The sequence below is a fragment of the Solanum stenotomum genome, chromosome 9 (genome assembly GCF_019186545.1).
Source record: "Solanum stenotomum isolate F172 chromosome 9, ASM1918654v1, whole genome shotgun sequence".
NCBI lineage: Eukaryota > Viridiplantae > Streptophyta > Magnoliopsida > Solanales > Solanaceae > Solanum > Solanum stenotomum.
The window spans coordinates 56,182,618-56,200,726 of NC_064290.1; the positions used below are offsets into that span (position 1 = coordinate 56,182,618).

The window sequence follows — 18,109 nt, forward strand, 5'->3', positions numbered from 1 at the left end:
AGATGATTATGTATCTGACTCAAACTTGAAACCTCTAAATAAAGATAAAGGGTATCAATTCATCATAATCCTTGCTAGTGAGGTATGTGTTGCTTCATCACAACAATAGGAGGTGCTTCCTAAGAAAAATGATTTCACACGTAAGAGATTCAAATCTAAAACTTTTGATTAGGAATGAAGAGGTACTTACTCGTTACCACTTCATTACAATAACAGAAGGTGTTTTCTAACAAAAATGACTTTACATGTAAAAGACTCAAATTTAAAATCTCTTATTAAGAATAAAAAGATACTTACCACTCCATAACAATAATAGAAAGTACTACTTCACAATAAAAACAACTCCACATACACAAGAGCATCAAATTTAAAATCTGTGAATAGAATAAAAATATATTTATCAGTCTATTACAATTACTAGAGAAAGATTTGGGTAATTATCACTCAATACTACTTTCTACATACACAAGAGCCTCAAATTTAAAATCTGCGAATAGAATAAAAATATATTTATCAGTCTATTACAATTACTAGAGAAAGATTTGGATAATTATCACTCAATACTACTTTCCACATACACAAGAGCCTCAAATTTAAAATCTGCGAATAAAATAAATATATATTTATCAGTCTATTACAATTACTAGAGAAAGATTTGGGTAATTATCACTCAATACTACTTACCATACATAGGAAAAGTATTACTCCATTTTCTATGGTTAAAATGAAAAAATTTAGATGACAATTAACAATACACATTATTTAGTTTTCTTAATTTGATGTTCGAGAACATTCCAATTAATTCCGTAGGGATCATGACTTGTGAACCAGGCAGCTAAATTACCTTAGACACATAAAAAGACTCACCTATTTTCTTCGATTTAATTTTTTTTTTTTGCTTTTGAAATTTTTTTAAATTTTAATTTTTTTATATATAATATTTTTAAAATTATAAGATTAAAAAAATACTTTTTACATCATTTTAGATTAAGATCATAAAATTGAGAAATTTTATTTACTTTCTTAAATTTTATATCAAGTCTAAATCTAGTAAACAAAAATAAAAAAAATATTATTTTTAGCTCAACTCAAATTTACACTTGAACTTCATAATTTTTAATTTACTTTATTAATTGTTATGTCACATCCTCGGATACTAAGTGATAAAAGTATGACATAATACATAAACAATATCATTAACTTGGTTTCAGTGGACAACTATGCCTTTCAATTTTGAGTGTGTACAAATAGACACTTAAACTTATATACAATTAAACAAGTAGACACACATGTCCTAAATGACATAATACACATAAGATGCCACGTAGGACAAAAAAATCCATGTAGGGTGCCATGTAGGACGAATGTGTCCATTTGTTTAATTTTATACAAATTTAAGTGTCTACTTGTGCACATCCAAAGTTAAAAGGTCATAATTGCAAGCTGACATCAAGTTAAGGGTAATGTTTTTATTTATTATGCCTAAAGGTGTATTAGTATATCACCATACATGTGTCGTATATGCATTTGATGCAATATACACACCATGTGCAAGTAAATTGTTCACATATAGGTACTACCTAGACTATAAGTTAGGTTTACACCCCACCCCCTTAACTATTAGGAGTTTTTTTCTTCCTTTTTTTGGTTTGATTTGATTTTCCTCTAATTTGTGAGGTCCCAATCAATTTAAAGTTACATTACAAAAGGTGATTAAAAAGAGACACTCTTTATTAGGATATTTTTTTGGATATTAGTGATGTTGAGAATATCCCACTACACATGGGAACTAAACAAGTTTAACTTGAATTATTGAAAAAGATTGCAACATAATACACAATGTGTTGATACTAGATAAGATAAGATAAGATCCTCTTATTTTACTTAATACCTTAATTAGAAAAAAAGGTTGTACAGGTTGTAATTTGCGACATGTAAGCTTGTAAATGAATTGTTTATCTAGTCACTTTCATTTTTCTAATTTGTCAAATGTTAAAGACCAAAAAAAAAGTGCTTAATTAATCTCAAAAAGTTAATTTGTCCCTACTTGATGATCATAATTGAGGTGTCCCAGAAATATATTTTGAATACAATTTTTTTTTACTTCTTTTACTTTTTTTTTATATATTTGATAGATTATATTAAAATCGATTAAATTCAAATTAGGACCAAAAAGTCTTATATCAAAACTCATAAGATAAAAAATTCCTTTAAAAAAATGATTTCATATTCAAGGGCTCGAACTTAAGATCTTTGAATAAGGATAAATGATACTTATCACTCAAATCACGACAATATTTATCTAATCGTAGCTATATATGTGCACTTGCCTTGCTACTATCAAACGTAACTTAGCTCAATCATATTTTTAAGCTAAGTTACGTTAATAAATGAATGAGTCAATAATCTATTCAAACAAAAATAATTTACAATTTTATGGACTAATTTTATCATCTCTACGTGCCTCAATCCGGGTCGGATCCAAACCAAAACAGATTTATCATCCCATCTAAAAATGTGCCACCTCATTTCGAAAACATGACAGCTCACCGTGTTATTACACACGTGTCATGCTGAGTCATCATCAAACCGCCTTTGAAATAGATAATTCCCTCTTCATAAATACATTAATTCCACAAACAAAAAAATAATAATTAATTTTCCCCCAAAACAGTGTCATGGCGACGGAGAAAATGGTGGAGGACGGCGGCGATCACCGGAAACACGATCTGATATTATCGAACCTCGAACGAGCGATTAAAGAAGAAGAGCAAGTTGAACGAGAACTCGATGTGAACGAATTATCGCGGTTGTGTCAATTACACGGCAAAGGTATTCCGGCGAGTCAAGGGTTGGATCAGAGGAAAGCTACGGTGGAAATTTGCGAATTTGATGATGACGGGTCGGGTCAATTGGCTGAGAAATGTAAAACTATGTATCAACAAGCTGATCACTTTAGGTGTCACAAGTGAATATTAATAATACTCCAACGGTTTTTTAGTAGATCAGTTGATTGATTTATTTTAACTTTTCATATATGCTTGTAATTCCTAGCGTAGCATGCATGTTGATTAATTAATTTAATTTAGGATGATTTTTCAATTAAATGCGTTGTTTTTCACTCAAATTTATTTTTGTTCATTTAAAAAAACACTTTTGTTTGGATGACTATGATGGATTGTTTTATAATGTGTCGTGTTGTATTGTTGTATGAATATAACATTTGGATTAATTGTATTATAGTTGTATGTGATTGTATCGTTCTTCATCGTTACATAATATTCATGTTCATGACGTAAATCATAAATTTACAGGCAATTATAGGGCAGGATGGAGGTATTACGAAATGGTAGGATAAATAATAAATAAAGACGGTGGAGTAAAATGATAAAATTAAAACTATTAAATAATAAGTAAACGATAAAAGGAGAAGAAAATATTAAAGTAATGATACGATTATATTGAATCAATAATTAATGATATGGTATAATAAAACTTAAATAATAATTAAAAAAATATTATATTTAGATTAATAATATAATATAACGGATAATAACTATCAAAACAAGATATAAGTCAGTCTTTATGTTTTTTCGTAGAATTTGAGAGTTAAAATCATTATCAAAGTTTCACATCGAAATGTTCATGACCAAAATTATAATTTTCTATTGCACGGTCCAAATAAGAACTCCATCATGTGTTTTTTTTTTTGAAAGTCTCAAAAGAAAAAGTTCACCAACCATCTAGTTTTTAAATAATTTTGGCCTTTTGGGGTCCATTTAAGAGTATGGTCGTTCATACTTCCAATTTTTTTTTGTTTTAGTTTTATCCGCTACATAATTTATAAAAATAAAAAGATTTTTATATTTAGTTAATTTTAAATTAAAAACATATACAATATATTAAAATGCTTTTATTTGAAAATTTGAAGAGTTGTTAAATTTAAGAAAGAGACATCTTATTTGAAAATAAATTACGTAAAACTCAGTGATTACTATTTTGTTAAATGTAGAGGACAAAACTGTCGTAGTCACATGGAGACCTCCACTATATATATTTTATATATATTTATTTGAGCAACTAGTGGCTACCAACTATTTGGCTGGGGATCCTACTTTTTTCCGTGTAAAATAACATGATTAAACTTTTGAAATTTTACTTACTTTAAGAAGTATTTTATAAAAAAAAATATGTTGGAAATCTACACAAAAAATAAAATTGTGTTTCATAAATTACTTTATTACAATAATTTATATTTTTTCAGCTTTTGAAAAATAATATTTGCTAATATTCAAAAACATTACAACTTTTTAAGTTTCAAATTGATTGTCAGACTTGGTATTAAGTTTTAGAAAATAGAAATTAATTCTAAAGGTATCAAAATATATTTTAATTTTATATGTTTTAAATATTTACAGATGAAAAGAGGTCCGAAATAAAGAATAATACATACAAATTGAAACAGTAATAATTAATCATTTCGAGTTGCCATAGTTGAATTCGTGCAAAATCATCAATACGTCACCACAAACGTATGGATTTCTCTTTGTTAATGCAAAAATATATTTAAATAACTATTATTATACATATAAGATAGAGGAAGATAATCCTCAAAGAGAGACTCATAAGTCATATGGAAAAGTTAAAGTATGAGCCTTTATTTGAGACAGAGAAGGGAAAAGGAAGGATATTATATAGGCTATTTGCAACTTCACTTTTTTGTGGGATTATTTTGATTTGGTTTTATAGACTTTGTAATATACCAAAGTCAGGTGAAAATGGTAGATATGTTTGGATTGGAATGCTTGGAGCTGAACTATGGTTTAGTTTTTACTGGTTCATCACTCAGTCTGTTCGTTGGAACAGAATTTATCGTCATACATTTCGAGATAGGCTCTTAATGAGGTATGTTATATATGACGATTTCATCTAAAAGTTTAATCTGTTAGATTTAGGTTTAGTGAATTCGTGATGATTCATATAGTTGATTCCGACTTGTTATGTAGTTGTTGTTGTTAGTTGAGCTGATTAGCACTTGTTTATTATGATGACATGAGTTGACTTTTAAATGATTCATGTAACAGATCCCAACTTGTTTGAGACTGAGGCGTAACTGTTGTTTTTTTATTGAGTTGAGCACTTGTTTGTAATGATGATATGAGATGAGTTTAAATGAATCAGTGATGATCTGATTCTTATAGCCGATCTCGATTTGTTTGGGTTTGAGGTGTAGTTGTTGTTGTTTGTTGATTTTGAGTGCTTCTTTATGACGATGATACGAGTTGAGCTTAAATGAAGCTACGGGGACTCATATAGCCGATCCAAACTTGTTTGGGATTGAGGCGTAGTTGTTGTTGTTGTTTACTGATCAGCTGAGAACTCCTTTATGATGACAACATAGTTTGAGCTGTTGAAGTAGTGAGATTCATATAGCCGATCCCAACTTATTTGTGCTTGAGGCATACTAGTTGTTAGATTCATATAGTCGACCTCAACTTGTGTTGGGACTAAGGTGTAGTTGTTGCTGTAGTGTATTGAGCAGAGTACTCGTTTATTCATTTAATTATATTTTCAACTCGCTCCTCACATAATGGCCTGATTGTTTTATATGTCATCAAGCATGTGAAAAAAATGTTTTTCGATTAAGAGTGCATGTGGAATTTGAATTCAGAACCAAATTGTCTGCTCTTAATTAAACATGTCGAATTGTGTGATCTTCTCGTCTAAACATTTGAACTGTTAGATATAACAAAACACTAGTTATTCATTTAACTACATTATCAACTCGTCTTTCATGGATCAAGCACGCAAAAGAAAAATTTAAATGGAATTGGAGCTGGATTTTGAACTCAAAACATTGCCTGCTCTAGTGCCCACGTTGAATTGTGTGATGATCTAGTCTAAGAGTTTTAAGTTAAAGTTGTTAAAGAGAACATAGTTTTGTTAACATTCTTATTTACTGTTGAGTGAAATAGGTATGAGAATGAGTTGCCGAGAGTTGATGTATTTGTGTGCACAGCTGATCCTGTAATAGAGCCACCAATTATGGTGATCAATACAGTTTTATCAGTCTTGGCTTACAATTATCCACCAGAAAAGCTCAGTGTTTATCTCTCGGATGATGCTGGTTCCGAGCTTACCTTTTATGCCTTGCTAGAAGCTTCTCGTTTTGCTAAGCATTGGCTTCCTTATTGCAAGAAGTTCAACATTGAGCCGAGGTCTCCTGCTGCCTATTTTGCATCTCTGTCTGTTTCAGATCAATCTGATGCAGATTTTTCCAAAATGAAGGTACTCCATTTGTTCCCGTTTATATGACATGAACTTCTATATAGTTTGTTTCAGAAAGAAAGACGCGTTCATGCTCTTATAGTCATAGAACTATCATGGCATGTTTAAGACCTTAAAATTCTGAAGATGCTTTTGGTATGTGCCAAAAGTCTGTCTTTCTTTTTTAAACTCCGGTGTTCAATCAAATACTCTTATTTCAGGATTTGCCTGTTCTTTAAAGAATTTATTTTGTTTATCAAAACTTATTGATCCAAAACTGTTGAATGTCAAGCATAAATGCTGAGGTATATATACGGATATTGATAACCAACGTCTTTTCTTAACACTACAGAGATTATACGAGGAGATGGCAAACAAAATTGACGTTGTATGCAATGCTGGGACAGTCTCAGATCAAGCAAAATTAGAATACAAAGGATTTTCCAAATGGAATTCATATTCATCCAAGAAAAACCATGCTGCTATCTTGCAGGTACAAAAAAGTAACAAAAATATTGGTTCAAGTTAGGCAATGTACTCGTTTCGTATGTTTAGAGAGATTCAACAATTTATTTACACACAATTTTTTCTAATAATTTTCCGATGAAGGGGATTCAATTGAATGTTTGAATCCTCTTTTCGTTAAAGGTAGCTCTGCTGCTGACTATCACATTATGGATAGAATAAATGCAACTTTACATATCTGATATCTTATATGTCTGCTTTCATTCGCGTACTAGATACTAAACGACAGCAGAGACGAAGAGACAAAGGACGTTGATGGGGTAAGACTGCCAACATTGGTCTATGTGGCTCGGGAGAAGCATCCTGAGCACTTCCATAATTTCAAAGCCGGGGCGATGAATGCATTGGTAAGTCTAGTACCAGTTGCTCATCACATAAGTGAAATCTTGAATAAACCTGTGGATGATTTTGTTGATTACAATGTTCAGCTCAGGGTGTCCTCAGAGATCAGCAATGCGCCAGTAATTCTGAATGTAGATTGTGATATGTACTCGAACAACTCAAATGCGATTCAAGATGCTCTTTGCTTTTTTATGGATGAAGAAAGAAGTCGTGAAATTGCTTTCGTGCAATTTCCACAATCTTTCGGAAATGCCACTAAAAATGAAGTTTATGGTTCTCTGAGAGTAATTGATGAGGTTAGTACACTGTACATCTTTATTTGGTTTTATGGTGTTGATGAATATTCATTGCTGAAATTTTTGTATCGTTACTTTTATGTCAACTTAAGGTGGAATTCCACGGTGCTGATGGTTACGGAGGCCCTTTGTATACTGGAACTGGCTGCTTTCATAGGAGAGACACCCTTTACGGTAGAGAGTATAGCACGGAAGCTAGGATTGATTTGAAGAGTGCATGTCCTGAGAAGATGGAAGAAAATGTGCACGAGTTAGAAGAAAGACTAGAAAGATTAGCTAGTTCAACGTACGACCTAAACACTCAATGGGGAAATGAGGTATGTCCATCTGCATTTCAAATTTTAGATGAGATGGTCACACAGTTTAGTAACTGACTCGTAGTGAACTTTATTAACATGGCAGATTGGTTTGAAGTATGGCTGCCCAGTCGAAGATGTACTGACCGGGTTGACAATTAAGTGTAAAGGTTGGAAATCTGTTTATTATCGTCCGAAAAGGGATGCCTTCGTAGGGGTTACTGCAACGACGTTGGATCAGATATTAGTGCAACATAAGAGATGGTCCGAGGGCGATTTAATGATTCTGTTTTCTAAGTATAGCCCTGTTTGGTATGGACTTGGAAAGCTCAATCCTGGCCTTGTGTTGGGATATCTCATTTACTGCCTCTGGTCTCCGAATTGCTGGGCAACTCTGTACTACTCTATCGTCCCTTCGTTTTGTCTACTCAAAGGAATTCCCCTATTTCCACAGGTATTTTTTGCCTCTTCATCATCACATTTTCTTAACAAACATAAAACTAGCACTAAAAGCACATTGCGAGCAGAATCACTGGTCTACAAAAAAAATTTGACAAATTTTGCTTTTGGTCTTAACTTTCAGGTCTCCAGCAAATGGTTCTTGCCATTTGCATATGTGGTAATCGCGGAACTAATATATAGTTTTGCTGAGTTCCTGTGGAGTGGCGGAACAATTCTTGGATGGTGGAATGAACAAAGAATATGGCTTTACAAGAGAACAAGCTCCTACATGTTTGCCTTTCTTGATACAATGTTGAAGTTATTTGGTTCTTCCAATACAACATTCATAGTCACTCCAAAAGTCACTAATGATGATGTGTTGTTGAGATACAAACAAGAGAAAATGGAATTTGGAAGTGCTTCACCTATGCTTACAATTTTGTCAACATTGGCAATGATCAATCTTTTTTGCCTAATGGGGTTGGTGAAAAACTTGATATTAACAAGAGAATTGGGATTGGAATATGTATTTGAAACTATGGCTTTGCAAATTTTGCTTTGTGGGGTTCTTGTTTTTGTTAACTTGCCTTTGTATAATGCTCTCTTCTTTAGGCAAGATAAGGGGAAAATACCTAGTTCCACTGCATTTCAATCAGTTGTTTTTGCACTTTCTATTTGTACATGTATTGCATATATGTAATTGTCAGATGAAATAGGGATACGTGGTTTCCTTATATGACCTTGGACAATCCTCTTCTTATGATTCCTAGCGTAGAAAGCATGTTGAATAATTAATTTACGATGATTTTCAATTCAATGCATTGTGTTTTACTCAAATTATTTATTCATATAACATTATAATTGACCTCAACCTCAATAGCTAGTTAACACTAGCTCCAATTTACTTTGAAAGCGTGCAACTAAGTTTCATATTTAAATGCTCATGATCAGAATTATGATTTTATATTACACGTTTAAATGGAAACTATGACTAACTGTTGGAGCGAATTGGATGATCGGCTGAGGGCTGCCCCCTCTTCCCCTTCACTCTCCTTTCAAAATCTATTTTTTTGTCGAGGGAGTTCGGGTGAACCCCTTGAACCCACATGGTCCGCCCCTATTGATTCCTCGTCGTATAGTCCATGGTCTTTTTTTTCTTCAAAAAACTTGAAGCCTTTTTTTATGATTTTTTTTTTGTACTAACCAATTTTGAGTTGTTAAGTCTAACTACTATCAACAAATCACATGATTTTGTACTAATTAGTTGTGAGTGTTAAGCGATTTTGTACTAATTAGTTGTGAGTGTTAAGCGACGATTGACTACTACAATTCCTTTTAAAAAGGCGGCTTAACTAATGAACGAAAGATAGAATCAAAGCACAATATAAATACCTTCTTAAAATAAAGTGAATTAGCTTTTATTTAATACTGACATGATGATAAAAACAACATCCTGAACATTAAACTTTAGGATTAACTTAAATAAAACATTTAAGCCCTCGTATTATGGATCTTAAACTCTGAACAGTGAATTAGGTGATAGTGTCAATGGATGAGGCACATACCAGAACATTTTGTTCAACTTTACCTATTCAGCTGACCCAAGTCAAGTTACATCACTCCATAACAAGAAAGATGACATGAATTTGCATAACAAAAATCTCCACAAGTACCTCTTGAAATTTATCGAAGAGCGGTAGGCTGAGAATCATGAATTTTTCGATAGCAATAGAAATACAATGAGAAGTTTGATGAAATTTACAAAATCAAAGTCAACTATTACCTAACGTATAAAAAAACTCTGTGAATAATTCCATCATACACTATATTATATGTTGAATGATCATCATTATTATATGTTGTAGATAGACAAATTAGTATTTTGACACATTTTGAGCACTGGCAATGCTCAATCTTTTTACCTTATGGTGTTGGTGAAAAAATTGATATTGACAAGAGAATTGAGATTGTAATATGTTTTTGAAAGTATGCCTTTGCAAATTTTGCTTTGTGGGGTTCTTGTTTTTGTTAACTTGCCTTTGTATAGTGCTCTCTTCTTTATGCAAGATAAGGGGAAAATACTTATTTTTACTATAATTTAGTAAGTTGTTTTTGCACTGTCTGTTTGCACATGTATTGCATATCTGTAATTATTGAAGAGTTTCACATCGAATGAAAAAGAAATGAACGATTTTTTTATGCATGATTTACGAGCTTTCCTTGTGGATCACTTGTTTACATAAATGTTAGACTATTTACCTGATTAATCTCTAGTTATTCGTTATTTGAAATAAACTAAATAGTGAAAATTTAAAATATTGTTAACTTAATCCTTCCAAAAATATTTCTTTTCAAGGATTACTAAGGACCTAAAGTAATATCAAATTTGAATGCATAACACTATGATTTGCATTTTGTTGAATCACTTTACATTTATAAATGTTCAAACTCTAACTTTCAATTTGTTTGTCTTATTTTTATTTTTTTTAAGTCAGTTTTAAAAAAATAAAACTATTTTTTTCCATTTTTAACATAACTTTAATTACAATTTTCTTAATAACATATTTGATATCATAAGATTAAACGCCATTTTGATACATTCTATATATGTTTAATTTAAGACCAGAATCTTCTAAAGTCTTACCATTTGACTTGAGTAAATGACATAAATAGTCCCTCAACTATAGGAGTAAGTCTAAAATGGTCCCTGAACTATACACTTAACGGATTTAGTCCTTTAACTATTCAAAAAATTGTCAGCTTTGGTCCCTTAACTATACACTTACCAGTTTTAGTCCCTTAACTATAAATTTACCGATTTTAGTCCTTTAAGTATTCACAAACTTATCAAGTTTGGTCTTTGTCCATTTTTTAAAATACAAATAGTTTTGGTTTTTAATACGCACCATCCTAAACTTTGATAGTTTTTGTTCGAGAAACTTATCATGCATCATGCTAATCAATGCGAATTTTATTTAATTTGCTCAAATTTCTTTATGTTAAATAAAATGAATAGAATAATAAAATTGATCTATTTAAAAAAAAAAGTTTAAAAAATTGCAAATCTACCATTTTATAAATTACCATTTCTGAAAAATTAAACAAATTCCATTCAATGAAATCGTTGGAGTACAAACTTTGGATTTAACGGATAATAACTTTTTTTCTTTTTCTAATAAAGTTTAACATATTCAAGTCATAAGTAACAATAATATGCTTTATTTTATTCGTTGTTGAATAAAATTATGACTTGTATTTTCTTTTCTCGTGAATTTTATTTTAAATCGTTGAGGTTAAGGTTCTTCGCGTAAGGTTAATTTGAAGAAAAAGTAACGGAGAGAGAACCAACAGAAAAAGTTGCTAAAGGATTTAATTTCTCGAGGCATAGATTCTATTAATATAACCTAAGCTATTTGTATTAAAAAAATGGACAAAGACCAAACTTGATAAGTTTTTGAATACTTAAAGGACTAAAATCGATAAGTTTATAGTTAATGGACTAAAATCGATAAGTGTATAGTTAAGAGACCAAAACTGACAAGTTTTTAAATAGTTGAAGGACTAAATCCGTTAAGTGTATAGTTCAGGAACCATTTTAGACCTACTCCTATAGTTGAGGGACTATTTATGTCATTTTCTCCATTTGACTTCCCAATTACCAAATTCCAACTAATATGGGTTTTCGGGTACGGATAACCCGAGTACAAATACGGGTTTAGTTCATCAATCTTTTAAGACAAAAGCAAAGTCATATTATTGTATTTTCCTTAACTAAGTCAAACAAACACAACAAAATCGTACCAGTTTCAAACTCTTGTCCAAAATCCCAATTTTTTCGCCAAGAAAAGGTAAACCCTATTTCTAAAAATCCAATTTTGATGTTTTTTTTGGGTCAATTTGATTTTTTTTGTGAAATTAAAATTGAGAATTAATTGCAGATGAGAATTGGGTCATTGAAAGTTTGGATCTTGGTGACTATATTGGTGGTGGCATGGAGATGTGGAGGGGTTTATGGAATTAGATTTGTGATTGATAGAGAAGAATGTTTTTCACATAAAGTTCAAATGGGAGAATCAGTTCATTTTTCGTTTGTTGTTATCAAATCAGAAGGTTCTTGGCATTATAGTGAAGAGGGTGTTGACCTTGTGGTAACTAAATTACTTTAATGTTTTTGTTTGTGTTCTCTTTTGTTGTTGTTATTCTCTGTTTGTTTGTTAGCTTGTATGTAGGTATGTAATTTGCAGTTTTTGTGATTTCTGATGATTGAGAATTGTAAAGATTTAGTCTTTATTGAGATGAAAGGCGATAGAGTAGTTGTCAGATTGGTTGTATGTCTTGTTGGTTTGATTCTGCACTGTTAATAATGAAAGTGAGGTTTGGAATTCAAGCTTTGTTGTTTTGTTTGCAAATTTGTGGTCACTTTGATTTTAAGAATCATTAGACACTTGAATTCTTTGAACTTGTGAGGTATGTAATTTGCATTTTTTTGTGATTTTTGCTGATCGAAAATTGTAAAGATTTTGTCTTTATTGAGGTGCAAGGTGAAATAGTAGTTATTGGATTAGTTATATATCTTGTTGCTTTGATTTCTGGATTAGTGTTAATAATGAAAGTGAGGTTTAGAATTCAAGCTTTGTTGTTTTGTTTGCAAATTTGTGGTGACTTTGATTTGAAGATTCATTATACACTTGAATTGTTTGAGCTTGTGAGGTATGTAATTTGCATTTTTTGTGATTTTTGCTGCTTGAAAATTGTAAAGGATTCGTCTTTATTGAGATGAAGGGTGATATAGTAGTTGTTGGATTAGTTATGTATCTTGTTGCTTTGATTCTGCACTGAAAAAATGAAGTGCGGTTTGGAATTCGAGCTTTGTTGTTTTGTTTGCATTTTGTGTTGACTTTGATTATAAGACTCATTAGACACTTGAATTGTTCGAGCTTAGTTGTTTTGTCAGCTGGTATATAGTTATGTAATTTGCATTTTTTTAAATTTGTGCTGATTGAAAATTGTAAAGATTTCATCTTAATTGAGATGAAAGGTGATATAGTAGTTATTGGATTAGTTATATATCTTGTTGCTGTGATTCATGAACTACTGTTAATAATGAAAGTGAGGTTTGGAATTCAACCTTTTTGGTTTTGTTTGCAAATTTGTGGTGACTTTGATTGTAAGATTCATTAGACACTTGAATTGTTCGAGCGTTATTGCTTTTTTTTTTTTTCAATTTTGTGTTGACTTTGATTTTCGAATTGTTGATGAGAAACTAACAATATTTTTCTTTATTTTTACATGTCTCTCTTGTGTTTTTTGCAACTTCAATCCTTTTTGTACACATAAAACACCATAAATTGCAATTTGGTGGAGGAAAGTTTATCAATTTTATTCACCTTTTTTCTTGCGGGGTGCGGGAAATTGAGTCACAACTTTGAGAATTAGAATTATATGGGTTCAATTTCAACAAAATTTGTATCTTGGAACTGTAAATTGATGAGCTATTTTCTAAAACCACGTAAGGATTAGTTCAGTCAACTTTTCTTGTCACTCCACTATAGGTTTTTACCTTATGACCCACGGTTCAAAGCTTGGTGGATAATGGGCCCACACATCTAACCTTCTTCGGAACTTTACTTAAATAACAAGGTTTTGTCTACACCAGGGTTCGAACCCGTGGTGGGCGCCCTACCACACATCACGTGCTGCACTCTTACTACTAGACCAAAACCTTTGGCATTAGTTTAGAACTTTGTTGCAATTGTTTCTTTATGCTTTTCATAGGAACCATATTTTACATTCACTTCTAGAGAAGAACTGTGTTTTTAATTTCTGTCTTGTGAATTGTTCAATTGATGTTGCTATGTTGGTGGAAATTAGGTGAAGGGACCTTCCGGGGAGCAGCTTCATGATTTTCGTGACAAAATAAGTGAGAAGACTGAGTTTGTGGCCCATCACGAAGGAGTTTATCGTTTCTGTTTCACCAACAAGTCACCCTATCATGAAACCATAGACTTTGATCTACATGCTGCCCACTTCTCATACCACGATGAGCACGCAAAAGATGGTTAGCATGTCACTTTGCTTCATCTTACTTTGTTATTTGGGGGCTCTTTGCAAGATATCTTACTTTTTATTATGATACTGCAGAGCATTTCAAACCGTTGTTTGAGCACATTGGACAACTAGAGGAAGCTTTATACAACATTCAGTTTGAGCAGCATTGGCTCGAGGCCCAGACAGACCGACAAGCAATAGGTATTAGCTTTTGCATATTTATTATATATGACTCTCCCACATTTCAGCAAATCAAAATTTTACCAGTCACTTGCCATTTATCTAGTAGAAACAGTCCTCTTCTCCCTTTAGTGTACACTTCAATGAGATAATTCTCCTCTCCCATTTTCCTCACTTTTTCACGTGATGTTAGTCATAAATCTGGTGAAATGATCGTTATTGCTTCAGTTTCAGTTTGTTAGATCTAAATTTCATTTTTTTAGTTGATCAATTTTACAAGCTTGAGGATGCATATCTCTCGTCCATCTTGAATATGTGAATGGTCATGACCTTTAGCACATGACCATTTAAGCTCAAAAATCTTGGTAATGCTAAAGAAGTGCGAGATTGTTTTATGCTATGTTGCTCGGACTCTTCAAAAAAGTCGACAGGTGCATTTCGGATACTCCAAATTAGTGCATTTTGGAGAATCCCGACACGGCTGCGGCAACAACTTTGGATAGCCCGAGCAACATAGGTTGTGTTCTTTGGATAAGGATACTTATATTATATATCCGCGACTTAGTGATTCGAATATTCACAAGCAGCATCACTTTTCTGTTCACTAACAAGAAGAGAATATCATTTATATGATCTGTTTCTCTTGGGCCTTGGCATCTCAATTTTATACTAATGGCAAAAGTCATGTTCACAAATCTTGTCGATTCATGATACTCTGCATGCTCCACAGCTTGTAGTTCTAATACGTTGATATCGTTTCTATTTTATGCAGTGAATGAAATAATGAGCAAAAGAGCAGTCTACAAAGCTTTGCTCGAGTCTTCTGCTCTCATTGGCGTTAGCGTTCTGCAAGTCTACCTCCTAAAGCATCTTTTCGAACGAAAGCTGGGGCAGTCCAGAGTTTAGCTTTTGACAGAACTGAAGATATTTATACTGCTGAATCTTTGAACTTCAAGTGTATTGCTGCCTTTCTGTACTATAAAAACTAGAATGAACGGTTTTCGCCAGAGATTAAGTTGTTATAATTCCTTTAGTTGAATGTTGAAAGCTCAATAATCTCAAATGAAAAATTACAATTCCTTTTGGAATTTTATTTTGTTTTGTCTCTAATTTGATTTAATTCGTTGAAACAACATTAGTGTTGACAAACACAGTTTTGAAATAAGCAAAACCAACAACATTGGCAAACCACAACTGGCAAGTTAATAGAAACAAAAAATTTGACATAAAAAAAAATGGTTAAGATAAGATCTTAATTATTCAGATGTGCATTCATATTTAGACGTTTCAATCTTAATAAAAATAAATAAGACCTAAATAAGTAATTTGGGAGAAATCAAACTTTCTGAATAAACGAATCCTTGTAGGAAGCGAGCATATGGGGGAAACAATTCAAATGGTCCTTTGGATGTCCTAAACCCACGAGAAAAACGTTTATTCATGTACATGAATAGCATTTCACCATCCGCAAACATATATTTCGGCATGATATTATAATAGATCTCTCTCTCTTGTATAGTAAATAATTCAGTCCAAGATTCCTTGACACCATAATCTTTCATTACCCATAACTTAAAAGTGCTCCCCTCCACATTTATACAAGTAGAATAAGCATAGAGCATTCCTTCTATTACCGAAACACCACGTGTTATATATTTCATGTTGGAAATATTGCAAATTCCATCTGGCAACGACATCTCTCCATACACCTCATTTGATATATTAAATAATACCATAAAGTACTTATTTAAATTATCCTTACCGATCCAATGAAATGAACCACAAATAAATGCCAAAGAGTCCTCACGACGCATATGAGTGCTAAACTGACGATGCAATACACTACTGCCAAAGACACGAGGATGTTTATCAATTTTTCTCCAAGAACCACTCTTTAGTGCAAGGATTTTATTGCGTGATCTCAAATCATCACCATCACCTTCATCGTTGTCAATCTGAAGAATCTTATAGTCATTACTAACCGAATCATATCCTAATCCGTAAGTGCTATAGAGTGCCTCTTCATGAGTGCCTTGTCGAAGTTCAAGATTAGGAAGTTGTATTGATTCATTTGTGGATGGGTTCCACAGTAAATAGCCATCACCAAAAAGAAGAACCAAACCATCGCAACAACATAATATTACGTATGTTGAAGGGCAACGACTAAGCTTTTGTAATGGTTGAGCCGATGATAAAGAAGAACAATAATATGAAATCGAATCAACTTTTCGGGAAATAAGAATTTTTTTATTATTCTTGGCATGATTGCAATGCTTTGTTTTTAAGTAATCCGAGGTGACCAATGTTTTCCAAGATTTTGAAACACATTTGAATCGAAGAAGAGACTGAACAGGTAACCTGATGAGGATTTCCACAATTATTTCCTCTGGGAAGTAGATTTTCATGGCCTACATATAAAACAAGTGTTTTGTTACGTTTGTATGTATTATATACTTGCGTGTGCAGGTAAGAGCAACATAAATTATTTGCTATAAACAAATAATGAAAGAAAATCAACTTAAAACAAGAAATAACTTTGTTCAATAAAACTCACCCTATCAACAACATCCATCTGATTTATACTTTTTGACGGCTTCACCTCAGCTATTTTTATCGACGGTTTTCCTGCGATTAAAATTTTGAATTTTAGCCACATTTAAGTATGTACTAAGCTTTCATTAAATAGTCAAACAAGTACCAAAAAAGTTTTTAAAAAATTAAAAAAAATACTTCACGACAACCTTTAAGATCTGGAAACATGTTCTTCTTATTTGATGAAGTTCGAATAAAAGAGCAGGTCATAATTGATTTGAAAAGTTTAGCCTTTTTTCCCATCTTAATTAAGAGCTTGATGTTTTCTCTTTAGTTTTCACTATTGAAAATAGCTAGCAACGTCCCTATTTATAATACACATAATTTGAATTTATTTCTGGAAAATAGTAAACATTTTTTTTAGGATTTTGTCTTTACCATATTGGAGTTTTATTTTTTTCTTAAAAGGAAAGTCAAAATATTACCATAAATGACAGTATTGAATTTGGTGTGTTTTATTTATTTGTTTATTCTTAATTTTTAAAAGAAAATTACCGAGCCATTCATGCAAGACGTACAGTGTCTTTCTTTTTTACTCAGCAGCTTCTATTGTGATATTGTCAAAAAATATCCCTTCCATATTTGGTTAACATATTCTTGAACCATCATATGTTGTAGACAAGAGGATGTTTAATGTAATTCCACAAGTAGGATGTGGAGAAGATAGAGTGTACGCTCAAAACCCTCTGCTCAAGAAAATTTGGCATGAAGGAAGATCATAAAATTAGCCAGAGGTATGCATTTGGACTATAGTTTGGCCTCATGAGCTCAATTTTCTGAGAATGTCCATTTTTTCACTTAACAAACACATAAATAGGAATTTGGACTATAACTTGGCGTCATGATCGAGCTCAAAACTCTTCCAGTCATGTCTATTTCACCAAGCCACTCTCCGAGACCATGTCCATTTTTCAGTTAACAAACACATAAATAGGAATATGAACAATAATTTGGCCTCATGAGCTCAATATTCTAGGCTGCATCTTCAGTCATATCTATTTCACCGAGCCTCTCACCAGTCACCAAGACTGCCCATATATTTCACTAAGCAAACACACAAATAGGAATTTCTACGCATTTTCTACTTATTAGGCAAAAACGACAGAATCTCATGAAATCAAC

General features: G+C 32.1%; 1 protein-coding gene across 2 annotated transcripts in view; it reads left to right on the forward strand.

The window, feature by feature from the left end:
* LOC125876532 (transmembrane emp24 domain-containing protein p24beta2-like) overlaps positions 1–15,499 on the forward strand; it is a 125,010-nt gene extending 109,511 nt beyond the window's left edge. Inside the window, exons 1-12 of one of the 2 annotated variants that reach the window (XM_049557740.1) lie at positions 4,602–4,905; positions 5,976–6,288; positions 6,620–6,760; positions 7,008–7,139; positions 7,221–7,430; positions 7,523–7,747; positions 7,833–8,180; positions 8,310–8,822; positions 12,106–12,315; positions 14,039–14,225; positions 14,309–14,416; positions 15,168–15,499. In XM_049557740.1, coding sequence (XP_049413697.1) covers positions 4,634–4,905; positions 5,976–6,288; positions 6,620–6,760; positions 7,008–7,139; positions 7,221–7,430; positions 7,523–7,747; positions 7,833–8,180; positions 8,310–8,822; positions 12,106–12,315; positions 14,039–14,225; positions 14,309–14,416; positions 15,168–15,301 — 2,793 coding nt within the window. In that variant the 5' untranslated portion in view covers positions 4,602–4,633 and the 3' untranslated portion in view covers positions 15,302–15,499. Of the gene's footprint in view, positions 1–4,601; positions 4,906–5,975; positions 6,289–6,619; positions 6,761–7,007; positions 7,140–7,220; positions 7,431–7,522; positions 7,748–7,832; positions 8,181–8,309; positions 8,823–11,958; positions 12,016–12,105; positions 12,316–14,038; positions 14,226–14,308; positions 14,417–15,167 lie in introns of those variants that run through there. The other variant, XM_049557739.1, reaches the window with a different exon arrangement.
* The last annotated feature ends 2,610 nt before the right edge of the window (positions 15,500–18,109 follow it).